Source organism: Neophocaena asiaeorientalis, unplaced genomic scaffold, assembly GCF_003031525.2.
Source record: "Neophocaena asiaeorientalis asiaeorientalis breed wild unplaced genomic scaffold, Neophocaena_asiaeorientalis_V1.1 scaffold684, whole genome shotgun sequence".
NCBI classification, from domain to species: Eukaryota; Metazoa; Chordata; class Mammalia; order Artiodactyla; family Phocoenidae; genus Neophocaena; species Neophocaena asiaeorientalis.
Window position 1 is genome coordinate 4,374,346 of NW_020174048.1, and position 27,357 is coordinate 4,401,702.

General features: G+C 40.2%; 1 protein-coding gene across 2 annotated transcripts; it reads left to right on the forward strand.

Annotated features, from left to right (window-relative positions):
- The first annotated feature begins 521 nt into the window (after window positions 1–521).
- ARGLU1 (arginine and glutamate rich 1) lies at window positions 522–25,923 on the forward strand. 2 transcript variants are annotated; one of them, XR_003004359.1, is made up of 4 exons: window positions 522–1,106; window positions 9,070–9,295; window positions 11,094–11,661; window positions 25,087–25,151. XR_003004359.1 is itself a non-coding variant. In XM_024754001.1 (4 exons), the coding sequence occupies exons 1-4, from the start codon at window positions 760–762 to the stop codon at window positions 25,249–25,251; spliced, it is 822 nt and encodes a 273-aa protein (XP_024609769.1). In that variant the 5' UTR covers window positions 522–759; the 3' UTR covers window positions 25,252–25,923. The 2 variants fall into 2 exon arrangements, 1 of the variants encoding a protein (XP_024609769.1); XM_024754001.1 differs by having other exon boundaries at window positions 11,578–11,661; window positions 25,087–25,923.
- The last annotated feature ends 1,434 nt before the right edge of the window (window positions 25,924–27,357 follow it).

Consider the following 27,357-nt stretch of genomic DNA (forward strand, 5'->3'; position numbering starts at 1 on the left):
TTAAGTCTTTTACTGAACTCAGATTTAAAACGGAGGCATGAGTTTTCGCACTCGGCCGCTGAAGCCCTACATAAGCACTGGCTTCCATGTATCTCAGTCCCCTTTGTACCCTGTGAGCTTCACAACCACGTCATAAAGCGTGGTGTCTGGTGTCTCCACTGGGCAAATGAGGGAGCTCAGCTCAGAGAGGCAAGTGATCTGCCCAGGGTCTCTCTGACACCATTTTGGCCTACCTGACGAAACCAGTTCCTGGGATATAATGCGGTCAGGAAGTTGGTACCGAGGCACGATTTCATTCGCACCAAAACGGGAAAGTTCCATGCTTACGGTGTCAGCATCTTACCAGAAAGCAAAACTGCTCTGGTGAGGAGGCGAAGGACTCCCGCGCCCGCGCGGCACGCCGGCTCGAGGCTGGCGGAAAAAGCCGAGCGCGCTCGGAAGCGCTCGCCACGCCTTCCGCAGGGAGCGTCAGGGGGCGGGGCTCGCGTGACGGCGCGTTGCGCGCGGGGCCTTGTGGGAGGGGCGGCCGGTGCAGCCGCGGCTGCCATCTTAGCAATTCCTGGCGTTGCGGCCTTGTCGTTGGCGGCGGCCTTCGTGGCGGCCGTCGGCCTCAGGGGGAGGCAGAAAGTCAGCTCTCTGATAGCTCTCCTTCCCCCAGCCTCGACAAGATTGCCAGCCCGCTTCCGGAAGCGGAGGCGAGGACAGCCGGGCACGTGCGGGGCCCGAAGCCAGCGGTTAGTCCCAGCGTCGCCCGGAAGGATGGGCCGGTCTCGGAGCCGGAGCTCGTCCCGCTCCAAACACACCAAGAGCAGCAAACACAACAAGAAGCGGAGCCGGTCCCGGTCTCGGTCTCGGGACAAGGAGCGCGTGCGAAAGCGCTCCAAGTCCCGGGAAAGTAAACGGAACCGGCGGCGGGAGTCGCGGTCCCGCTCGCGCTCCACCAACACGGCCGTGTCCCGGCGCGAGCGGGACCGGGAGCGCGCCTCGTCCCCGCCCGACCGCATCGACATCTTCGGGCGCACGGTGAGCAAGCGCAGCAGCCTGGACGAGAAGCAGAAACGAGAGGAGGAGGAGAAGAAAGCAGAGTTCGAGCGGCAACGAAAAATGTGAGTGCCTGGGGGGGGAGGGGCCGGGAGAAGTGAAGGAGGTTAGCGGGGTCGCAGGGACCGGCCCCGAGCGGCTGCAACCCTGGCCTGTGGAAAGCCTGGGGCAGGACAGACCCACGAGTTGGCTGGGAAGGGCAGTAGTGGGGATGGAGCTGGAAGGGCTTGGAGCAGGGCAAGCATTTTGGCGCGAGAGGAGGAGGAGCGTCCCGGAAGTAGAGGGTGGAGTTCCGTGTGGGGTTGGAGCAGGCTGGCCCCGGAAAGTGGACGGAGGACGTTTGGGGGCCCCTGCAGAAGACCTTCTTGCCTTGCACCCTAAACGCGGGACAGGGATTAGCGTAGGTGAACCGCTTCAGGTGGTTGAAACGTACACGCACCCAATATAAGTCCTTATACTTTAGTGTACTCCTGCTGGTAGAGACGTCGTGGTCGCTTTTCCTGTCTCGGGCCTGCTCTTTTTGTTTTCTGAGGTGTAAAAACAGAATGCGCGCAGCTTAGGTGTGCAGTGAGGTAAATGAATCTTGACGCTTGAGTTCACCTGTGTAACCAATCGAAGCCTGCTCCGTCTTTTCACTCTTTACTAGTTATGGACTGTAGGTCTCCGTAGCACACTTCGGTGCAAGACTGTAACTCGTTTCCCTTTTTGGTGTATACGTGCTGTTCAGAAGATAGAATATTCGCTTTTACTTCTGCATTGATCATATGCAGAAGAGTCACTTCTCAAGTGCCTTTTGGTCTAAGAGTAGGTGCAAATGATTCCAAACGAATGAAATTTTGGTTTTAAAGTGTAGAGTTGTGTTTTGGTTCAAGACCCTGGTACTCTGATGCGCTGGGTATTCTTTCCCAAAGCCACGTTGAAAGGTAGAGAGATGTGCTAACTCTCCCTGTTTAACCAGCCATCTTCCTCAGTTCTTAAGTGCATGTTTAGAAAGTGCTCATAAGGCAGGAGAGTTACTGAATATAGAATTTTCCTGAGACAGATTTATGAGTGCTGAACTGTGTAGGCGTTTTCAGTCTTTCTGCAGTGTAGTTTGTGTTATGTTCCAGCAAAGCTTGTTTCTGAAAGGAAATCATTAAGAGGTAGGGGACTGGAAAACTAACTATTACTACTGGAGGAAGCAGTACCTGGAGATCTCTTTCACTGCGTTTCTTTAAAACATGCACAACGCTTGCATTTTTCCTTTACTTAGAACTATTGGTGGGAAGTATGAACACCGAGTACGAATAATTGTGTCACAAGAAACCGTGATTATATAGAATCCAGTTTTTTTGGTCTGGAACAAGATCCTTAACTGTGAAGATGTAGCTCTCAAATAACTGTCAACAGATGAACATTTAAAAAAATTAGCTAAGATAATTCTGAGATAGTATTTCCATGTGAAAACAAAGGGTACCCCAAAGAGTAATGACTTGCCATTCATTAGAGAGCTGAAACTTACTGGGAAGAGTGAAAGGAAACGTGGTATGCAAGGAATAGATAGAAGCATTTAGCAAGCTACACACGAATAGCAGAGAAGAAATCCAGGGACGAAATGAGAAAATAGAGCAGTTATATTGTCCCAAGTTGATAGAGGAAGCACATGGCCGTTAGCATTTATGAAGGGAGGAGGGGGCAGAGCTAGCAGCCACCTGTCCACTGAATCCCTGCGTGTTGTGCAGTAGGCACTACTTAGTACGCTCTAATGCCTAATAATGCAGAGGAGACGATTGAAAGATCCAGGTTTTGCAGTCATGGGAATGGGCAGAAGTAGCTGTTTATTTACAAATCCTGTTGGTTAGTTCATTCACCTGATACTTATGGAGCATCTTAATACGTGCCAGACACTATGCTAGGAGCTGTTACTCTGAAGATGATTGACCCCTCCAAGGTCTCCATCTAGCTTGAAGACAGGTAGGTAGATAATAATACAGTGTGGTAAATTCAGTGATGGTGATGTGACTGTAAAAAGGAAGCATCCTGGATGGATAAACACCTTAGTGCTCCTCAGGAGTGAGTGGCAGGTAAAAATAGGATTCTGTCAGGCTAAGCATAGGAGGATACTGTGGACCAAGGGAGGGAGCCCCCTCCACCCCTGCCAGAATAAAGGGAGGGGTGCAGTATGGTCTTAGGTGGAGTAAAGAGGTGAGTATTGACTGGAACATGAATTTCTGTAAGTATTCAAGTCATGGAGTGGCTGGAGAGGTAGATAGAGGCAGGGAATCATGGGAAGGGTCTTGCCATATTAAGGAGCTTGGATTTCATCATAGAAACCAGAAGGGTTTTAAGCAGGCAAATGGCGTGGAATTGTAGGTTTGGTTTTCAATGGAGCATGTACTGCTGTGTAGGATAGAAAGTTACAGTAAGTCCACATAGGAGTAGTGAGGGAGCAGTTGTTGGAATGGAAGAGAGGGGCAGATTTAAGAAGCATTTAGGGCAAAGAAAATTGGATGTGAAACATAGGGGAAATATAGCGTTGTTTTGGCTCTCATGTTTATATTGTGGCTGTTGCATCTCAGCCACCAAATGTTTAAGTAACTGCTGTGGGTCAAACACTAGTTAAAATGTCAGAAACCTGCACTTGGCACTTCCAATGTAGGCACTCGATTTTGGACATAGTGAGTTCATCCAAGGTTGACACGGGAGACTGAAGCCTGGGGGAAACCTTGAGAGTAGATAGAATGGCCCAGGCAGAGAGTGGAGGGAGAAGAGCAGTTGATTCATGGGACTGAAAGAACCTTAGGGAATGTCTGGGTGTACAGTTGGACAAAGGGAGACAAGTGTGTGGTGTAGTAGACAGCAGAGGAGGTAACACAAGAACACGCACTGTCAAGCGTACCTTCTAGAGGTCCAGTGTGAGATGGAGAGAGAAAGCAAAATTAAAATCTCTTGGGCTTAACCGATTAGAAAGTCTCCTTAAGGTTGGCAACCAGATTGTTTTGCCATTTACAATTCTGAGGCCTTGAATAAACTACCTACCTGTGAGCTTGATTTCTTATCTGTAAAATGGAGATACCTGTCTCTCTTATTGTGAAGATTAAAAGTACTTAGGTGATACTTGGCATGTATGTAATGAGACTCAGTAAATAATGTTATTTAATGTAATTTTTTTACATGTAGGCAGATTGAACCTGGTGATTTTAAGAAGTGATCTTACAAGTTACGATCTTGATGAAGTAAAAGGCAGACCTTAAAATTAAAAAAAAAATTTCTTCCTCACTGTTGAAAAGTTCATTCCTGTGGTTGAAAATTCAGTTCAAAAGATTTCCTTCTCCTTATGTCCCAGTCATTCAGTGTTGCTCTCTCTTTCCCCCTCTGCACCCTTATCATCTTTCCTATGTATTATTTTGAGACGCTTTATGCCTCTTGTGATCAAACTGTTGGAAAAAATGAGTGGCTGAAAATGACTTGCAGCAGATCAGGATAATATTAATGGCATAGTAACTTACTGTAGCCTGTGGTATCTAGGGTCGCATATACTTGGTGTTCAATTGCATGGCATATCGAGAGCCTCCTAAATCCGAGTGTCTAAAGTGAACTGGGATCTATATGAGTGATTCTTAGAAGAACGCTCATTGTGAGAGCAAATGCGTTATATTGGAACTACGTACCTCAGGGAGGTTAGGGCTTTGAGACAAAAACATTAGGGCATAAGATCAAGCTGATGTTGGTAAGAATTTTATCAATTTTTTAGGTAATTATTTTGGTAGCTAAATTTTTGTGCATACCTTTTGCCTTTAATGTTTGTCGTGGAGAAACAGTGCAGGGTAGTAGCATGCTTAAGATCGTTATCTTTGGAGTTGCCTAGGTTGAGGGTCACCTCTCAGTGACCTGTTTAGCCTCAGGAGCCATCAGAGATGCACATTATACCGTGGAGTATAAAGCTTTTGGCAGAGTAGTTGGTGTCTGTTCAGTACTGAGTAAATACTGTTTGCTAATATTATGAAGCAGTTCCTAGAAGGACGCTACTAGGGTTGAGTTTGTACATTTTAAAGACTTAAAAGTGATATTAACCGATGCTCTGTACAAAGTCACACTCGCATTTAACGACGGGCCCTTGCTGTTTGTTTTAATAGTTGCCATTTTAAAGTTGGTTGTGATTAGTGTTATGAGAGTGTGGAGAAAATGAGGACCTACTCTTATCTATTGAAAAACTTCAAGGTTTTCATTCAACCCTTTCATCAGGGTCAGAGATAGTTTGTTTTTCGCTGCTGCACGTGGGCTTTCTCTAGTTGCGACGAGCAGGGGCCACTCTTCCTTGTGGCACGCAGGCTTCTCATTGCAGTGGACTCTCCCGTTGCGGAGCACGGGCTCCAGGCACGCGGGCTTCAGTAGTTGTGGCACGTGGGCTCAGTAGATGTGGTGCACAGGCTGAGTTGCTCCACAGCATGTGGGATCTTCCCGGACCAGGGCTCAAACCTGTGTCCCCTGCATTGGCAGGCGGACTCCCAACCACTGCACCATCAGAGAAGCTCTCACAGATTCTTAGCAAGGGGATGGATTCAGCAGAGGAGCCTGAGGAAAAGATTAGAGAGAGAAAAGAATATCAAGAGAGTGACAACTCCTATGACAACAGTTTTAAGGAATGGCTAGGCAGTCATTTTAGGTGAAGGGTCTTTCCTAAGTTACTAATGGCAAAAATGGGTTGTTGGGTTTTTGTTCTTTTCTGAGAAAGTTTCAGGGCTTCTTAGGAAAGTTAGCCCAGTTGCTGCCTTATCATTGATTATGATAATAAGTTTGTCATCAGTAAGAATGAACTTTTAAAAATTTTAAGAGCCACCTATCCCTCCCACCCTCCTTCGGCTAACTGGTAGAGGAAGGCTATGTTGTACTAAGTTTCATTCAATTCTATACCTTATATGTTTGTGCTTTTGTGGGAAAAGACAAGACAAATGAAGAAAAACACAGGAATACAGAGATTGCTGAGACGTGCGGAGAATTTTTACTTATCATGTATGTTAATACTTATATTTAGCTGTAGAACAGAGTCGCAGAAGTATAGGCTCTATTAGTAGGTATTAGTGGGGTTCAGGTTTCTAGCACAGCATCTAGTGCATAGTAGGTTGTTCAATAAAGACTTGTCGTATCTCTCAAGTGCTTAATTCTGTTGTTCTTGTGCCCTTGGTTTTCTGGATCCAGGTGTGTGGGGGGAAGGGGATTAAAGCAATATCCGGCTCTTAACTTTTTCAGCACTGGATCTAAAAATTGATTTAAATTTTTTTCTGAGTGCTGAAGTAGCAATTTTAACCTTACCGAAAATAACAGCGACAGCAAAAATTATATCCTTGATCATGCTTGTAGGGGAACAGCTCTGCTCTGGTGCCCTGACCTTGCCTGTCTCCTTGTGTAGGGCGCAGCAGCAAGGCTTAATTACAGTCCTGGGGGTGTGCGTGGTGCCTTCAGGAACAAAGGGGGATGAGCAGCCTTGTAAGAAACTCCACTAGGCCGTTTCTCATCCTCTGGGTTTCAGTTGAGCTTGGGAGGTTCCGCTTGCCCTCCCCTTTAGGCTGGAAAACTGCTGAGCTGTACTTAGAACGGACTCCTTAGCAGCAGCCACCTATTGCTACATTGCTTGTCACCCTGTACGGCCTGTCACCTGGCCTCTCTGGTTTGGTGTCCATCAGTGGGAGCAGAGACACAGGGAGCTGACAGCATGCTGATCTGGCTCCTGCTGTAAGTAAGGAACTGGATTGGTTTGAGCTCTTTTCTCCTTGCTGACCAGATCTGTGGAGGTGTGGTCCCACTGGCCATTGTGCCATATTGCTGTCCTTTAGGGACTGTTTGCCTGACAGAAACCCTGAGCATGTGTCAGGGTTCTTCCACCTTTACCAAATTCCTGAGTTAATTAGGCAGCTTTTCTACTGATAAACAAACCCAAAGCCTTATCCAGTTCTTTTCCCTCATCTTTTACTTTGTGTGGAAAGTTTTAACTGGAACTTGGTTTACAGCGTTCTGCTTTAAGAGTTGTACCATTTTTGAAATTTTAAAATGAGGTTTCTTTGTAGACGTTGCTACATTTACTAATTTTATAAGAACCAACTAACAGAAGAAAGCGTGGGGCGGGGTGTGTACGCTTCTGAAACTTCGTGTCATGAAAGCTTTCCAATTCAGCAAAATAGGGTATTAATCCTCATACAGCTGTCATCCAGGTTCAGCAGTTGTTAGCTTGCTTGTTTCATTTCATATTTCTGTCTTTCTCTTTGGATGAAGTAGAGAAACAATATTTTTATGTTTGGAATGTAGTTTAATTTCCGTTGAAATCGCTGCCCGATTTCTTTTAGGTATTCCTGGCCATTCTAGCGTTGGGGTGGATATCTCTTCTCTTTTACTAAGCTGCTATAGCTAAAGGCTTATTGAAACTACCCTAATACTATATTTTGTTCAAAGTTAAAAAAGGAAAAGGAGTATAGATAGAGAGTACATGTTAGGCTTTTGTGGGGGATTTTTCCCCCAGTGAAAATCACCAATAATTTAGCGTTGGGGAGGAGATATTTAAGAAACAAGAATGGTTATTGCAGATATCTAGAACCTAACAGAAATTATGACTTCTCAAGTAGTTACTATCTCCCTGACAGAAGTATGTAGGGATTATAAATGCAGAAACAGATATGAATCAGAATATTAGATACATTGGTGTCAGTATGGTAACACTGTGAATAAATAACAGGAGTTGAGAATGAAAGCACTTCATGGGAATTGAATCACCCCCCAAAGTAGAGTTGGGTTGAAGTGGATTGGGTAGTTAAAGGTCACTTAGAAACTGTAAAGCCTTTACTAAACAGATAAATTGAATGACTCATACATATGTATGAGTCATCAAAAGATAGAAGGGTTACAGATTTTGTTTAATTTTGTGGATTGTGAGAAATATGCAGCATTAATAGATTGACCTCTTAGGATTTAGGTATACTTTCAGTCTCTGCATTCATTCCAGCACAAATTATTGTCTCAAGTAATGCTGTTCAAGAGAAATACAGTGTGAGCCACATTAAAAAGGAACTAGTGAAATTAATTTTAATATATTCCCAGTCTGTCTCAAAATACTGTCATTTTAACATGTAATCAAATAAAAATACTTGAGATCTTATATATCTTTTCTTCTTACTGATCTTCAGTTCAAACCAGACACACCTGGCTAGTGGCTATCATATTGGAGATCATTGGTATAAAATGTGCAAGGTTTCCACCATAGTGCCTTGATAAATGTCAATATCTTCAGCACAGAATTTCATTTTGAGTGAATAAGTTCATTTATAATACCTAACTGGGGTTAAAATAATTAAACGATCTCATGCTTCGTTGAACTTTTTAGAAGTGATACTAATATATTTCATCCACTTTCCCATATCTAGAAGAGCTTTGAATTGAAAGTCAGTTAACGAAAGAAAAGGTGCAGTAAAGGGCAAAAGTTTAGAACCTGAATAAGTTTGTCTGTAGTTTTGCTAAAAACCACAGTATGTTGCTTTAGCAGTCTGAATCTCTTTGAGTCTGTCTTTATTCTGATCTTGCTTGGGGTGGGGGAGGGGAGAATGAATTTAGCTGGTCTGAACTGCTTGCTACATAATAGTTTCTCCTGACTTGTCTGTAGCTCAACCCTTAGACTGAATGGATTGACAGATGAGCAAATTATATATTTAATAGCTTGTCTTTTCCTTATGAAGCTGGTAACGAAAGTAGATTTCCTGTTTCAGATTCACTGTACAGTTCCTAAAACTACTGCATTAATAAGCTGTTTGTATATACTAGTCTTTGTGTATTTACTTTAGAAAGTGACAAAAGAAAAAAACATGATTTTATATTTATTTGAATTTCTGTATCACTTAATCTTTTGGTATCTATCATTTCCTTGAATGTTACATGAAAATGAGTTGTAAAATCTTAGAAATATGTAAGCAGACTCAGTGTTTTACAGACTCACAACTAGTTCTATTTCAATTCTTAGGTTTATTTCTTACATTATCTAAGTCCTTTCCCCACTTTGTTTGCTAGTCGGCAGCAGGAAATAGAAGAAAAACTCATCGAGGAAGAAACGGCACGAAGAGTGGAAGAATTGGTGGCAAAAAGGGTGGAGGAAGAATTGGAGAAAAGGAAGGACGAGATTGAGCGAGAAGTGCTCCGAAGGGTCGAGGAGGCCAAGCGCATCATGGAAAAGCAGTTGCTCGAAGAACTCGAGCGACAGAGACAAGCTGAGCTTGCAGCGCAAAAAGCCAGAGAGGTAACGCTCGGTCGTTTGGAAAGTAGAGACAGTCCATGGCAAAACTTTCAGTGTCGGGCGTGCCTGCTGCGCAGTTCAGAAAGAGATGGAATGCAGACAATTCCTTTCTCACCTAAACTACCGTTGCTGCGAAAGTTAATCTTTTAGCCTATTCACACGTGCTGACCGTTATTTAAAAGCTATTTTCACAAAACTATCCAAGGAGACTTTTTGATTTAATGGAGCTGGCTTACATATTTGAGAAGTGTTTGAAACTTTTGCCATGGCTGCAGGACTTACATTCTTTTTTTGGGAGGGTGGGGGGAGACAGGGAGTGGTAAAGGGAAAAGGTTAAAAATCCACCTGTGGTTACGTGTTCTTCTTTTCTGTTTATCTCTCTTATTGCCTAGACTGTGAGAGGCTTTTTGCCTTCAGTCAGATTAAAAAGAGCAGGGCCTAACATTGAGTGATAGCACCTGCTTTTGATAAGTAGGTTTTCTTGCTCTTCTTTTTTTCCTTCTTTTATCCCTCACCCCCCTACCCCAAATCCTGCCTCAACACAACGGACTAATTCTAGCATTCTGATCATAAGGCCCTCCATTTTCCTAATGTGTTTCAAAGATCTTTTTAGGAAAAATGTCCAGATTATTCGTCCACTTTTTTAGTATCTACTAACAACTCCTTTTTTTCTCTAGAGAGTTATGAAGGAACAGGTTGTCCTTGTCTGGAGTCAAGCTAAACACATGATTTGTTTTATCAGCAGCTGGAGCAGAAGTTGAAAATGTCTTTCTGTGAGACAGTAATTTGCTACTGAAGCTTTATGGCTTATTTGCACTGATTACTCCAGGATCCTAAAACTTGTTGAAAGTCACTGGAACACTCAAGGCAAATTACCTTAGAGCACTGAGTGTCCCTCAACATAGTTTGCATAGTGACTGTGAATTCCATTGGTGTGTGCCATAGGAAATCCCGTGGTTATATTTTCTTGAACTTCAACGTTTGACTCAAAATATGTGACTCATTGTCATTTTTAATCTTGGCATTATTGTGGACAAGTTGACATCTTATTAAATCTCTTGTTTCCCAGTAAGCTTAGTTTTTCAAATGCATTTTCCCTTGTGCTGTCTAGATATACATGTCTATATTTGGTGGATATCCCAAACTCTGTGCCATTGAGTATATGAAATTTTTGTTAGTGCCTTTAATAATGAAGATACTTTTGGAGTAATGGTGCTGTCTTGTAGCGAGTTATTAATCATAGGAAGATTTTTTTCTCTTCATTTGCTTTTTGTTTCATATTAACAATTTTTTTTTACACGGACACAACCCTCTGACAGTCTTTCCAAATATTAAAATCATTTGAATATGTATGCTGTGATCTCAACACTGCCCAAACCATCAAGCAATCTTCATATAGCTTGCATTATAAAATCTCATGAAGTTCTCCAAGAAAAAATAAATTACAGAATTTTATTTCCTGACCATGTACCCCCTGGATTCCTGAATTTCAGTTCAGATTGTAGATGACAAGATAAGCTGCCTTTAGAAATTGTCAACATCTGAATGTTAAGTCCATTCTCCCCATGGAAGAAGCCCTTAGTTCCATGAAGTATGGATTACCATTTGTATTTTTCACTAACAGTAAATGTATTTTTCTTATTAATTGTTTGCCTTAGGAATGATGAATTACATTTTTTGTTCCTTCTTACCATAAACATCTGCATTCCTCAGCTCAGCCTTCCTTGTATGTTGTTTCTTTATAAATGGTTGAGCTGCTGATGCAGGTATTGCCAAGCTAACAGTACAAATCATTTTAAAGAGGAAGCTGGCGCGTATGGCAGCCGAGGAGCACACTCTGCAGGACACTGGACAAGACAGTAAATATTCAACTTTTAATGCTGATTAAAGGAGTATAGGTAAAGAATACGTAGGTATACATAATTGGTGAGACAAATATTCACTTTATTTATATTTTATATATTATTTTTTTAATTTGGTAAATACTATCCAGTTTTGTAGTTGTCCTTGTTGATTTGTGTGATATTAAAGTATTAGTAATAATTGCCAGGAAACTGTCATTAGGGAGGGTTTAGTTGGTTGCTGTTTGGACTGGGAGGGATGATTTAAATTTAGTACTAGAAACAAATTTTAGTGGCTGCACAGTTTATCATTTGTCAGACAGAAGGTAGCTATAAAGCTACCCTGTTTAGTCAGATCGAAATAATTCAGAGGAAGATTAGTGAATATTTTATCAACAAAAAAAAATTTATTTTTCTAACATCTTAACATGTCCTCCCCTTTAGGAGGAAGAACGTGCAAAACGTGAGGAGCTAGAGCGAATACTAGAAGAGAATAACCGAAAAATTGCAGAAGCACAAGCCAAACTGGTATGTATGAAGCATTCATGAAAAACATTTTAGAGTTCTCGGGACTATTTTAAGGGATTTGAGGGAACAGTAGGAATAGTTGACTAGATTTTAGCTACTGTCTTCTAGAGGAATCTGTTTGGGGCAAGCCAGAAATTCTGATTAATCTGGAGAAATTTCCAAAATTCACAGTGGTTTAAAACAGCTTTCCTAGGGGAAATTGTACTATCCCCATCCCTAATTTCTTCTGTACCTAAAAAGACAAAAACAAAAACTTGAAGGTTAAGTTCTTAATTAAGCCTACTAATACGCAGCGTTTCACTTGGCATTAGTTGCTTTGTTACCAATTACTAGACAGAATAAGTAGAGAGTATATATTTGATACTAAGTGTACCAGATGAATAAATTTTTTTCATATTTCATGTTTATAATCTAACAAGGAACACAGAGACTTAAAGAATTACAATATGAGATACAGGTGTAAAAGGATATACAATTTTTACATTTTAATAAAGAAGTCAGTATAAGAATATTGAAGTAAATTTTTTAAATAGAAAAATGAATACATATCGCTTCTATTTTTCTTTCCCATTCTGTATTTTAGTACTTCTATTTGTTTGTTTGTAGCATATGCTAACATTTAAAATAGAATTTAAAAATAGATACAGTTTTTGGTGTAGTAGCGTTTTCCCAATTAAGAGTATGAATATATATTATATATATATTTTTAAACCCCACATTTGTTTATTTATTTATTCTTGGCTGTGTTGGGTCTTCGTTTCTGTGCGAGGGCTTTCTCTAGTTGTGGCAAGCGGGGGCTACTCTTCATCGCAGTGCGCGGGCCTCTCACTGTCGCAACCTCTCTTGTTGCGGAGCACAGGCTCCAGACACGCAGGCTCAGTAGTTGTGGCTCACGGGCCTAGTTGCTCCGTGGCATGTGGGATCTTCCCAGACCAGGGCTCGAACCCGTGTCCCCTGCATTAGCAGGCAGATTCTCAACCACTGCGCCACCAGGGAAGCCCAAGAGTATGAATATATTTTGAAGCATTCTCAGTATGATGTAAAAGAAAGCTAGAATTAAAGGACTATGGATATAAATAAATCAAAAAATGAAGAAGGATAGTCAGACATTATAAGGGAAAATTTTCTATTCCTTATGAAGATGGCATATAGGAATTCTACTTCAAAGTAAGAATATAAATCAGAGATAGAGGGAAATTTACTTAGAATGAATGAGGATTAGTGGTATGTACTGCCCAAGAATGAAGACATGACCCTAGAGGGACTCTTGGTTTTAGACAAGTTTTGTCTAGTTAGAAATGTGTTGAGAATAATGCAGCCATAGGAAGACGTTTGCTGCTAAGTCACACTCTTGACTGGGGGAGGAAGGCAAGGTGGAAGCTCCAGTTAAGCGATTCAGAAAAAACAAATTCTGTGACTGTGTTTATAAAGGCACAGAAAAAGATCTGGGAGGATCTAAGTAATTAACAGTGAATCCCACTGGGGGGTTGGTGAAGGAGGACTGTAAATAATTGTTTTATAGTGAATAAGAATGTGAAAGTTAAAACCACCAGCAGTTGGTTCTAGAGTATGATCTTTTAAAAGATAATCTGCCCCAGATAAGAGCCAAACTAGAAATACCCTAAACAACTTACTGAAAACGACACAAGGGATTCTTAATATCACTGTCCTGGTTACTGTGAAAGCCACAAGGAAAGGGGAAGACCTACTCGTGCTTTACCAATGAAAAGGCCTTAAAATCTGCTTAGGTGGAAGAAGCACCATGAATATGAGGTGGGTGAGAAGTCATAATAAGATGTATCAATACATTGCTGACTAATACATATGTGATAACGCTTTTTTCTTTTAGTGATTCCACATAAGGAGAAAATCTCAGTGCAAGTGCGAGAGAAAGTAAGAGGGGAAGTGTGCATCTTCATTGTAGTTTTGAAGGCTGAGCTTTGAAAGGTAGATACAGTCTTGTTTGTAAGGCCATGGGTATTTGCAGGAGAGATGAACAGTATAGTTGGTGCTAGAAACATTGAAGCAAAATTACCCAGTACGTGGGATAGAACTCCTCTTAGAACGTGGTGTAAGGGACTGTATAGGGAGTTCAGTTTGCGGATGTCCTGAAAGGCCAGATTGTGACTTCTAGAGCAAAGGTTCTAAACTTGGTATACCCTGCCAAGGTCTTGATCCCTTCTGACCCTGGGGTAGCTGTCTGAGTGCCTGGGGACAGCTTGGCCTCCTTATGTTCCTCTAATAGCCTTCTTTGTTTACCCAAATGAACCATAAAAATAGGAGATTAGCAAAGCATATCCTAAAGCAGTGCTTTTCAAGTGGTGGTAAAGTTGCTCAGGTTTTGTCTTTGTCTTTTAATCCCAGTTTATCTCAGACCTCTACTTTTGCAAAATACAGTTAAGATGAATTATTAGAATAATGAGGTCAAATTGCTATAGAAGTTTCTAATGCTTATTCTTGGCTTCTGCATGTCTTATTGTGGGTCAGTTAGTGTGCGCTGTCGTCGGCCCGTGGGCCATCCTTAGAGTAGCACTGCTCTAGAACCCCTGAGTTTGACTTCGTATCGTTAGACTGCAGTGACGCTGCTCTGACTGCATGTTATCAATAAAACTTCAGCGAAAGGGTATCTTAGGGAAGAAGCAGCTTGAATTTGAGGAAAATCGGTAAAAATCTGGACATAACTAATTTGCTTCTTGTTTTCAGTAATGTTGGAAGCATAAAAAATTATTGTTCCTGTTGGAGAGAATTAATTTTTATTTGGTTCTATTGGTGGCCATGTCCTTGCAGGGAAAGTAGAGTACCCTTTGTGTAGGAAGAGACAAGAAAATGTTACTGTATAAACATGCAAGGCACACTATTGCAGTTTCTCTCATTTTTATCGTCCTTTCCCCTTCCTCTCAATTTTGAGCACAGTTCTTTAATCTTTATACACGTTTCCTAGTATTTACACTAGGAAATACTACATAGACTATATTTAAAGTCTTGTTAAAATAATAGACATATGAATAAAAAGCAATTTGGAGATAAAAGTAGCCAAAATGTTAAGTTCTCTTAAAGGCTTTAGTGTATTAATTGTGGAGACAAGGACAACTCCAAGAAAAGTCAGCTAATGATATGGAACTATTTGGTAAGTGGTATGAGTTACATGAGGTAACTGACATAATTGCCCTGGGAACCTTCCTGGAAGAGATACCACTGCTCTGGACCTTGATGGACAGTTAGAAATTGAATTTCGGGTGAGGACAAGAGGGTGAGGAAATGAAGTAGGGCAAAGACCTTTAGGGAAGTACAATTAGAAAAAAAGCAAGAATGTATGGGATCTCTTGGGATAAGCAGTAGTAGTTGTAGTAAACCCACTTCATGTGTAGTCAGAAGTTCAGGTTTTGAAAGCAGATTAGACAGGTTGGAAAAGAGTGTACCCTGGGGGAGATTTCTTGTCTATAACCATGAAAGAATAACACAGTGATCTCTTGTAAATCAATAAAGGAGACCAACTTCCTGAAGGGGGGGGGGGGACTACTTCGAGAGGTAACTTCACACAAGTAAAATGAAAAGTAGCTGTAGTAAATTCCTGAAAATAAATCCCAGCCTTAATGGGAAAGCAAAGAAATGCCCCCTCTCTTTTCCTTTTTCTCTAATACTATATACCAAATTTGAAAAGACCTTTTTTTCCCGGTTAGTACCAAGTGTTGGCAAGAATATGGTATAAAGAGACCCTTTATATAGTGCACTATTCTGGATGTGACCGTTTTAGAAAATAACAATAAATCAGTATATACCAGGAACCTTAAATTTTAATTCTGCGCCTAAGAACTTACCTAATGGAAACTGAATCCAGTACAAATCAATTCACACACAAAAATGTTTTCCCCTTATTTCAATAGTGAAAATTGCCCAGGTTTTTAGATAAATTATAACACATACATACAGTGGATTTTTCTGTAGTCAAAAAGCATCTGATAATACAGGGGAAGTATGATTTTCCTAATTTGAAATGTATATTTGTACATTTAATAGAAAAATATGCCAAAGTACTGAGAATAGTTATCTCTAATTGGTAAGCCTATAAGTAATTTTATACTTTTCTCCAGTTTCTACTTTTTTTTTTTACAAGTAATGTGTATCACCATTATGATCACTTAAGAATAACTAGTAAATAAAGTAAATTTAAGCCACACTTAGACTAACTTTTAAGTAAGCCCTCGTGACAAAACTTCAAAGATTGCTCCCAGTAATGTCTGTAATAAGGAACAGATTAGCTAAGCCATACGGACTCTCATATATGATACATGTTAAGTGGTCTAGACCAAGAGTAGTTTTTGCTCATTTTAGTTCCAAGTTGTTTATCAAGATACTTGATTTTATCTGTCCATAAGGAGGCAAGAAAATATTAGCGAACATACGTATTTGATTTATAAAATCAAACAAAAATTAATCCAAAAGTGGATTAGCTTGATTTGGTTTTTTGGCAGATTGGTTCCTAGTTCTTGGGTTAGTATTGGCATTGCACAGCTATCATCAGACATTTGAAAGGCTGTTGTTAGTACGATGGAGAATTTTAAGTTTCTTTAAAATGTTAAAAGTAGTACTTAAAATTTTTCAAAGTCCTCTTCTTCACACAGTTTTTAGTGATGCGTCTGGGGCCCAGATACTATTCTGAAATGTGTATGAATCTTATTTATTCAGAACAGGAAACAGACTAAGTGAAGGTGGTGGGTGTTGCCATGGAATGAGATGTTCTAGGAGGTTATGTCAGTAGGAAAAACAACCCCTCAAACTGTCTCCTGAAATTCTGGGTCTATAGTAGATTTCCTCTCTTTAATATTGAAATAACCTTCCTCTTTTCCCTTGCCAGTTAGGGAGATTTAGCGTGCTCATTGTGCTATATAACACGTGGTATCTCACCAGTGTGAGAGATGAAAAGATAGTACCATGTTTACAAGCTGACTATATATGAAATATATTCCACATACTTAAGTTTCAAGTAAACCAGATCTCACTTTGAAATTAAGAGATAGCTCTGAAAAGAGTTCTTAGGGAGATGTAAGAAAGAATTTTTTAATGTTCATGTAGTAGACAGAAAAATGTCTCCTGCCCCCCAAAAAAGAGGTCCATGTTCTAATCCCTAGAACCTGCGAGTGTTACCTTATATGACAGTTAAAGAGTCTACACAGATGTGAATAAGTTAAGGATCTTGAGGTGGGGAGTTTACCCTGGATTATTACTGTGCCCTAAATGCCTTTACATATATCCTTATAAGAGGGAGGTGGAAGGAGATTCTACCACGAAACACAGGCAGGAGAAGCCAAAGACAGAACAGAGAGAGATTTGAAGATCCTGGCCTTGAAGACTGGAGTGATGTGGTCAGAAGACAAGGAATCCTCTTAGCAGCCACCAGGAATTGGAAGAAGCAAGGAACAGACTCCCTTTAGATCCTTGAGAGGGAGCACACCCTGCTGACACCTTGATTTGGGCCCAGTAATCCTGATGTGGGACTTCCGGCCCTCAGACTAATCATGTGCTGTTTGGAGCCTACCTAGTTTGTGATAACTTGTTACCTAAAAATTTGCAAGTGTTTTTGGTATTGGACAGTGGGTAGAGGCTGGAAGAATTTTGAGGTACATGATAGAAAATGCCTAGACTGTTAGTAGGAATATGGGCTTTAAGTGCACTTCTGGGGACTTCCCTGGTGGTCCAGTGGTTAAGAATCCGCCTTGCAATGCAGGGGACGCGTGTTTGATCCCTGGTCGGGTAACTAACTAAGATCCACATGTCGCAGGGCAGCTAAGCCCACTCGCAGCAACTAGAGAGCCTGCGTGCCGCAACTACAGAGCCCACGCAGTCTGGAGCCCATGCGCCACAACTAGAGAGGAGCCCGGGTGCTGCTACTAAGACCCAACACAGCCAAAAATAAAGAAATCCCTTTTTTAAAAAGGCACTTGTGGTTAGGGTTAGAAAGAAAATGAAAGCGTGTTATGCACACTGGAGGGAAGGAATTCCTTGTTGTATGGTGGAAGAAAACCCAACTGAACTGTGACCTACAGTTGTGTGAAAGGGAGAACTTACCTAAGCGATGAAGTTCATGTACAGCTGAAGATATTTCTAAGTAAAGTGCAATCTGGTTTCTTCTGAATATTTATGTAAAATGCAAGAGGAGAGTAATTGAGGAAAGAACCAAGAAGTAAAATAAATGAGAGCTTGATGTTTGGGGAAATATTTAGCCTATTTAGATTGCAAAAGATGCTAAAATTAGATTCACTATTAGAAAAACTTGTTCTGGAAAGAAGGCTGAGGGTATGATTGGGCATCCTTTTGCTAATGCTGAAGAGTTTATGCCTGTGACTCATAGGTTACCTCAGCCATTTTAGCAAAAGCCAGGATTAGATGAGATTATCCAGAAAAGACCTGTGGAAGAGCCTGTTGTCTAGTGGCCTGATATACATGGGAGACTCACAGTGTTTTTGAGGATGTTATATCAGCAGAAACACTGCCAACATGGACTGAAAGGGAGAGAAGACCTAATGATGAAAGGCTTTCAGACTCCACTAACATAGGAAAAGGTGATGTGAAGTCAGAACAGAGATAGGAAGGTACTGGCCGAAGGAATGTGGCTCTGGAATATCAGCACCTTGGTTTTGTTGCAGTGATACTGATTTTGGACTTCTTGCCTTCAGAATAAACTTCTGCTGTTTTAAGCTATCCAGTTTGTGGTAATTTGTTACAGTGGCTACAGGAAACTAACATAGTTGGGAAGAGAATGGGGCATTTATGCTAGAGTGAGTGTATTATGTAAGTTGAAACAGCACAGTACTTAGGATGGCTCATAATGACATATTTATACATTTTAAGAGATAGGAAAATATGGTATGCCATCAAATGTAAATGTCAATTAAATATTTTAATTTGAAAGAGTGGGCAAATTAGGTAAGGATTTTAAATCACTGAAAGGCTTGTTCCCAGTTGATAAGGTAGAAGGTTGATTTAATGATGTTCATGTATTCTTGGCAACGATTTTTTAAAAACTTTCTGGACATTAATGTATTGCTGTCGTGTGGGGTGGTGTGAAGGATGGAGACTAGAAACGAGAAAGCCACTGAGGTCAGTGAAAAAGATGGGCACTTGATCAGGTGGGAGTAGAAACAGTAATGAGAATAGTTGAACTTGGTGAGTGATAAGGCTGTACAAAGGGAGGGAGAAGAAGAAAAAGGAAGGAAGGTAAAAGTCTATTGTGGGAACCAGGGAAGACCTGATGTAATCGTGCTAAGAGCCAAGGATCACCAGGCATTGAAGGAGAGCTTTCACAAAAAGGAATGAATGCTGAATAAGACAAACAAAAGAACTGAGTAAAAGAACAGAATTTAGGCTACAGAATATTAAAGAACCACATCTAGAAGAGTACAGTTTTTTTGTTATGTTTATAGGACGTGAATGGTAAAATCCTGAAGGTATCAGATTTCTCTTTTGGCAGTAACACAGAGCACTCTCTCCAGAGGTCTGGAAGGCAGTGAGTTTTGTACCCAATGTTTCTTTTCAAACCAAGCTCAACTATCAGTCAGTTCCTTCTTGAAGCAATTATTTTTACTTTAAGTAAAAGGGGGCTAGAAGGAGTGTGGTGGTATGATTTCTCTTTAGATGAGTAGCTAATGATATCCCGTAATGATAGTTAGTATATATCCTAAGGAGGTAACTCTCAGAATAACTAAATTGCCATGGCCCCTGGAGGAAAAGAGGGAATTGCTTTTTTCAGTCCTTCTTTGTTATTTTCTTTTTTAAACCTTGTACATGAATAACATCATAATAGTTCGCTAAGGGTCAAAACTAATTACATTAACTTTCTTTTTATAATTTTTTTTACTCATTGTTTATCTAAAAGGGGACATACATTATAGTTTTTATGGAGGGGAGGGTGCATTAAAGAAACAAAATTGCAGAATGGCAGAGTGAAACAGGAGGTATGTTTTGGGAGTTTAAAATGCAGAAATTCACATTTCCCAGTAGGGGCATGATTCCTAATTGTAAGATTTTTTAAGTTCTTCCCATCATCCCAGTAATCACTCCTGATAAATATTTCTATCTTTAGATTTTTGCAGTAGGACCTCTAGGTAAAGTGGGAGGGGAAGACAAGATACTGGGAAGGGGGTTAAGTAGACCCTTCTACTGTAATGGTATGTTTTGCTCTTGTGTATTTCATCTCAGCAGTCATTCTTTTTGCATGGGGTGCAGGGTTGAAAGCCTTTTTGAGACCAAACAGGGTCCTGGGTGTCGTGGCTGGAAAGCACTGCCGCACTGTAATGGCTCTAGTATGGTGGGTGTGTTACCTTTCTCTTTGGCTCCCTGATGTCCACCACGTCAGTCTTGTAGGAGAACTTAGTGTTGTTCACCTGTATCAGTACGAATGTGCATACCCTCCCCCATTTGGAATAATGCTTTCTTTTGCATACATTTGAAGCGAGGGGAGAGGAACAGTGTATATGTGCCAGCAGATGGGACCATCAGGAACAAAGCAGCCTTTCAGTCAGTTAATTGCAGAGGGAGGTGGGAGGCAAGACTTTAGAAGAATACCTAGCAAGTAAGGTGTAGAGTCATATCACACTTACAGATGGATAGGCAGTTTTTCATCACTTGAAAGCCACTGTATTAAAATGAGAGACAGGTTTGGTTTTTCTCAACTAGCCTGTTTTTTTTTTTCTTTTCTTGTGCGGTACACGGGCCTCTCACTGCTGCGGCCTCACCTGCCGCGGAGCACAGGCTCAGCGGCCACAGCTCACGGGCCCAGCCGCTCCGCGGCACGTGGGATCCTCCCGGACCAGGGCACGAACCCGCGTCCCCTGCATGGCAGGCGGACTCCCAACCACTACGCCACCAGGGAAGCCCATAGCCTGCTTTTTTTTAATATATAAAATTTACTTTTATTGTCAAGATTTAGCAGTTTATCAAGACATTCATTAACTTCCAGTTGAAAAAGTTTTTGTAACTTTCAGTTCAACATAGTTTTCTTATTTTCTTATTTATTTATTTATTTTTGGCTGCATTGGGTCTTTGTTGCTGCGCGCGGGCTTTCTCTAGTTGCGGCGAGCGGGGGCTCCTCTTTGTTGCGGTCCATGGGCTTCTCATTGCTGTGGCTTCTCTTGTTGCGGAGCACGGGCCCTAGGCGCGCGGGCTTCAGTAGTTGTGGCTCACGGGCTTAGTTGCTCCGTGGCATGTAGGATCTTCCCGGACCAGGGCTCAAACCCGTGTCCCCTTCATTGGCAGGGGGATTCTTAACCATTGCACCACCAGGGAAGCCCCAGTTTTCTTACTTTAGAGCTAAAATAATTGTTTTCCTTCTCTGGTCACTGTACTTAGGCTCTCAAATATTTTTTGTTTGGTTTAAAAGATAATTTCCAGCATTTTAAAGTATTGCACTTTACAGTGTGTTCTCTCATAATTATCTTATTTCATCTCATAATTACCCTGTCATAATTTCATGGTTATTGTCATTGTTATTAGAGCCATTCTTTTTATATATAGTAAGGGTCAAAAAAATAAGATTTTCCCAGGATTATTGAAGTACTGAAACTTAAAGACCAACTATGCATGTCATAAAATTCTTCTTTGTTTTACAAAAGCCTTATGAGTGTTAGTTTTACAAATAGGGAGTCCTCCCCTGATGTGTTAGAATTGTTGAAAACTTATTACAGGCCACATTTTAGGATACATGTTGTTTTACATAAAGTAAATGCACTTGTATCTGTATCATTCTTTTTATTTGAAAATGTCTTTTTTTGTTATTTCTGCAGTTTTATTGAGATGTAATTGACATAACAGCACTGTATAGCATAAAGATTTAACATATGATTACCATGATAAGTTTAGTGAAAATCCATCATCTTTTTTTTTTCTTTGCCAAGGTGTAATTGAATATGCTTAGTTTAAAGCTGTAATAGAACAAAATACAAATATTTATACATAAAGACGGGAAGGGCCTGCTTGGTTTCATTTTTTAAAACCATTCCATTGTCAGGTACTTGTAATAGGCACTATGTGCTTAGCACTGGGGATAACACTGTTAGCTATCACTCCTGGTTAATTACAGCTCTCCCTCTGTACACACACACACACACACACACACACACACACACACATATGCTTTTGTCTCCTGTATTTGTAGACTTCAATGAAACTGAACCTTTTCTTTCTCTTCACTCAAATCTAAAGATAATTTCAGTGCAGTAGAAATAGTATTTTCTGTCTGTGAAGGAAGTTACTTTTTAAATCTTGTTTAATTTTTTGATTAGGTAATATGATCACATGACTCAAGATTTAACAGCCACACAGTATTTTTTAAAATATACTTTCCATAATATATTTAATAGTCCATATTGATGAATATTTGGGTTTTTCTAGTCTTTTACAAACCACGTTGCAATAAACTTGTTCAATTTTGCATGTATGCAAGTATGTTTATAGTATAAAATCTAGAAAATTAAATTGCTGGATATAAAAGTACTGCGAAATGTAGTTTGGGGTGGATAGTGCCAAAGTAGTTTTCATAAATTTCTCAAATGGGTTGAAGTTGTGATGTTCAAACCCGTTAGTCCCTAAGCTTCTTTCTAATCTGCTTTCCTAGGGGCTGAGTTAGAACCTTACGGAAAAGCGAGTCTGTGGTGTTTATCCTGGAAAGAGTTTCCAAAGCACAAGCGTGCCCCCTAAGAGTCTTTATTAAGTCTTGATTCAGTTGCATGTGCCATGCTCTTACCCCAAATGTGGGATGAATTTGCATATGAATTTACTAACGGTGATCAGAAGCAGATGATTGTTTCTCTTGTAATTATCATTGAAAGTCTAAACAAGAGAATGGTGATTTGCAATGGACTTTGACACACAGGTAGGATTGTCCTAGGAAAGAATGGCATGAGCTGAGCTGGTGGAGGGCAGATAGAAAGGATATGGAAAGTCACAAATAGTATGCTAATCTAGGAAGTTAGGCCATGTCTGTGCACAGTGAAAATCATTGGAAGTCTGAGGGCAGGAGAGCACAGTGCTCAGGAAAGGTGAAGCCAGCAGCATTGTGTAGGGTGGATTGAAGGGCAGAGACTAGAAACAAGACCATTTTAGGTCTGCGAGAGATCTGGGACCCTGAACTGGCACGGTGGCAGAGGGAAGGGACAGAGCTCTAGGGGAGAGAATATAAAGGAAGAGAGGATATAAGGGGGGAATTGACAAACCTGAGGGCTGTTTGGTTGTGTCGAGGGAAGAGGGAGGAGGGGAAGGAAATAAGCCATACTAGATGTGTGGCAGGAGGGAGGCCAGAAAGGGCTGGTTCATTTTAGGGTTAGGCTTGAAGAATTTAAATCTTGAACATGTGGAGTTTTGAAGGTATTGAAGAGGTTTCCCAGTTGGATGTTCCTCAGCCAGCTGGAAATGTAGCTTAGGAGAAAGGTATGGGAGAGGTACTTCAGCTCTCTGTTGGGTTTCCACCTTATGAGAATATAAAGATACAGAAGTTTGTGAAAATCCACTTGCCCATCTTGCCTGCCCACCTAATTCCCACTCCTTCAGTCTTGGGTCTTCCTCACCTCTGACCGTACTTGGTAACAGTAGATTTGGCCCACTGTCTTCCACCTTTTAGGGTCATGATCCTTCCCCTTACTTGCTCCCCACCCCACCGGCCTCCATCTTAAAGTAAAACAAACCTCTTTCTGGTGTGACTTATGTATTTAAAAGTTGGTTTGTTTTTTTTTACCTACAAGATAAAATTTAAACGTTTTATTAAGTTGAATACTAGAACTTGTTACCTTTTCCATCTTCTGCTGTAAAGCCTATAATTCAGTCACATTGACTTCTAGTATTCCTGAAAAGAAAAACCTATCCATGGAGGACCTTAGCCTTTTGAAGCTTAGTGTTTCATTTATGGGAGGAGAGAAAATTTTTAAAAGACAAGTTCAAGTGAACAGAAGAATGAGTAAAGGGAAAGGCCACTAAACTTATTGTTAGTTTTTGACCATCTAAAAAACAATTTCAGTAGAATAATGGAGATGTAAGCAGTGAATTTTTAAAATTTGACTTTGAATGGAAATAAGGCATTCGAAGGATGCAGTGTGTATTTTAAGATCAGGGTCAGATGCGGCGGGGGGGAAGGACAACTCAGTGATGATAGCTGAGATTTAAAAGTCAAGAGTTAGAGCAGGTTTCCTAAACCTTGGCACTGTTCATCTTTGGAGTTAGATAATTCTTTGTTGTCGGGGAGGGGGGCTGTCCTGTGCCTTGTAGGACGTCTGGTGGCCTGTTCTCTGCCCACTGGGTGCAAGGAGGGCCACCCACACACACGGCGCGCACACACACACACACACACACACACACGCCACGCACACACACACCACACACGATGCACACGCACACGTGCACACGCCACACACATGAGACACATGACACAGACGACACACACACAACACACTACACACACCCGGCATGCACTCACACGACACACATGCACACACAACACGGCACACACATGGACACACAGCACAAGAGACACGTGGCACACATGGCGCACACGGCACACATGCACGCATGCGCACACACACACTATACACACAACACACACGCCCATTATGACAACCAACCACACACTTCCTAATGTCCCCTGGGAGAGGAATAAAGCTACAGCTGGTTGAGGATTACGGGAGTGGACATGGAATCTTTGGGGAGAGGGAGCAACTTGATGAGGACGGAGCTCGTGAGAATGACCTGATTTTCTTGGTGCAGAGGGGAGTCCTCTGTAGAGAGCACAGGAAGGAAGTCCGTTGCTTGAGACTGAAGGAGTTGTGAAGGAGTCAGAGGCATTGCAGGAATTTGATTGGTATCTATTTGAAATTAGATGGCGTTTTATAGTTAGCCAGGTCAAAAGGTCTCATTTTTCTCTCCAGAAAAAAACTTACTATTTCATGGTTGTATATTGACAATATAATGTAGTTCTGTTGGGGATTTTTGTCTATAATTTTTGTATGCCTTTCTAATTATAAATTGAGTTATAGTCATTGGTAATAACATACTCTGAAAAGTTCATGCCTTGATTCGTATTTGACAGTTTGTTAATCTGGTGCATCGAGGGTGTAGATAAAATAAAAATAGGTAATAGGACAAAAATGTATACTGATCTCGACATGATTTGTAGAAACTTCTTTTCATTTTCAAAATGTTCAAGTGCTTTCCTACAATTTGTTCATATATTTTTCATTAAAAAAATCAGAAAATGTTGGAATAATTAATAAGGAGTTCTTTTCTAATTCCTAGGTATTTTTTCCTGATACTTTCTATGTGATCTTAGGCAAGATTTTTTAAACATACACTTTTGTGTGCTCCTGTTGATGAATTTGTCACCCAATTTCTGGAATATTACTAATAGAAGACATGAAATTCTAGTTTTTTACTTTTACCTTTCAGGCTGAAGAACAGTTGAGAATTGTTGAAGAACAAAGAAAGATTCATGAGGAAAGGATGAAACTAGAACAAGAGCGACAGCGTCAACAAAAAGAAGAACAAAAAATTATCTTGGGCAAGGGGAAGTCCAGGCCAAAACTGTCCTTCTCATTAAAAACCCAGGATTAAATTGCAAACTCTGAACTTTTTACAAAGAAAAATGGAAAAACTTTGTATGGTAGCTTCATGTTGAAGTGGTTTTTTTTTTGTTTGTTTTCTTTTTTTTTTAATTTGGAAAATCTGGAAAGTTAGCTTGTTCTAATAGGGGCTATGCTCTGCAATTCCTTTTTTTTCCCTCCACCCCTTTAATGTCCATTAAGTCAAATCCTTATCAGATCATTGTTATCTTCCACAAAGCGATATTTTTTCACCTGTTGGATTCTGTATTAGTGATCTGAAGAAGAGCAGATCACTTTGTAAACTATGGATGGTCTGATAAGGTTTTTACTGACCCACTGACTTCACCGTTATACTCTGTTTACTACATCATAATGCTGGTTTTGCTGACTTTTTGTTTTTTTATATATTTATAAAAAAAGAAAAAGTTGGTAATTGCATCGGAAGCGCCCAGGGTGTTGCCGGACCTTTGTGGTGTATTGTTAACCAGTGTCCTCGTGGTACTGTTACTCTTGATGCTCCTGACACAGGTAAGGAAACAGTTGGTCAGCTCTGATACAACATATACATACAGTTCAGTATTGTCTCTGTTCAACTTGTTTTTATTTCATTGATGAAATCAAACCAGCATTCCCCATTGTGTAAATAAATGATTTTGCTGAATAAAGTAAAGTCTTAAATTCATATGTTGAAGCAATTTTTTTTAAAGTTCTGTTAAGTCTTAAAAGAGGGTGGTTTACTTTTTGATGGTCAACAATCTAGAAATCCTAGGACTATGCTGTATATTTCTTTTCACTTTTAACATAGGATTTATATGTACATTAAATATACTTGAGAACTAGTATTTAATGGCTATTTTACAGATACCTAATTTATGCTGATACAAATTATGACAACAGTATTACCGTTAAGAAAGACTAAGCACCCAGAAAAAGATTTAAATTCTCAATCCTGTGCCTCTATTTTAGGATATAAGTATTATTACCACAAATTATACTTAATAAAGACTAGAAGAATGATTCTAAAAAGTTATACTGTTTTAGATTATTTTCAAAGTGGGCCATCAGAAAGAACTTAGCTTTGTACTTTTATAGAAGGCTAAGGTAGTCAAATCATCTTCAGTGTAGGGTACCTGCACGTTTTTTGGGGGAACAAACACATTTAAACTTACAGGCTTTTGTTTTGTTTTTGCATGTTATATCTTATGGATGACTTTGCTACACTAAAATCTGCCTCATTTATCTTTACATATGTTTAAGTGAACTGGTATTAAAACATTTATTCAAGAAAAGGATATGGATATAAAAATGCTACCTGAGATGCATAGATATGTCATCAAAGTAGAGAAACTTTCCAGTATTTTTGAGACAGTTTTGCTCAGTCTTTTAAACGTGAAAACATAACTTCATGAGATGCCTAAATGGTAGATTATTTTGTTTGTGCATGCTAAGAAAACTGCTGTTGCTTTAGTTTGAGCTCTTCCATAAGTCTCATTGTGGTAAGGAACAATAAAATAGGTTTACATATCTTTAAAGATAGGATTTTAAATAGGCATGAACTCGTGAGAACTGACTTTTAGTAAACATGATACTATTACTCGAAAACATTCACTTTATTTACCTGAAGAATTTAGGTTAGCTTTAATTATTTCATGATTCTTACACTTTTTTTTTTTTAATGTAACCTTTTTTTTTTTGGTGCCAGATCCATTGTACCTAAGTTGTATATGCAAGTTTTTGGAAATGTTCATTTAAAAGTTGTTTTGGTATACAAGTGTTCTAAACATTGTATCTAAGAGAGTAGCCTGGACTTAAAAATATTAGAAATCAGCTTATGCCTGCCTTTTCGTTTTTAAAAAATTTCTTCCTGCCACATACAGTGTGAAATCACAGTAAGTTGCTTAGTAACGTGCTGCAGTATCTGCTTGCTGTTGGAGGCTCACATCAGATAATGGAACTGTTCCTGTGTCAGGCTGCAGGAAAGAGGATGTCATTGTTAATAAAACGCACCCAATCCTTTCTGTGCTACAGCAATGTGTAGTAATTTGTTCTCTTCATTTGTTTCCACTGGTTTTGTAAAAAGTTCAAATTCTTTCCCAAACTATTAGCAGTTCAGATG

Bases quoted from the DNA above. Each gene is read 5' to 3' on its own strand.
- ARGLU1 (XM_024754001.1), top strand. From the start codon at position 760: ATGGGCCGGTCTCGGAGCCGGAGCTCGTCCCGCTCCAAACACACCAAG. The intron at 1,107-9,069 runs GTGAGTGCCTGG...TTTGTTTGCTAG, and splicing joins TTCGAGCGGCAACGAAAAAT to TCGGCAGCAGGAAATAGAAG. The intron at 9,296-11,577 runs GTAACGCTCGGT...CCTCCCCTTTAG, and splicing joins CAGCGCAAAAAGCCAGAGAG to GAGGAAGAACGTGCAAAACG.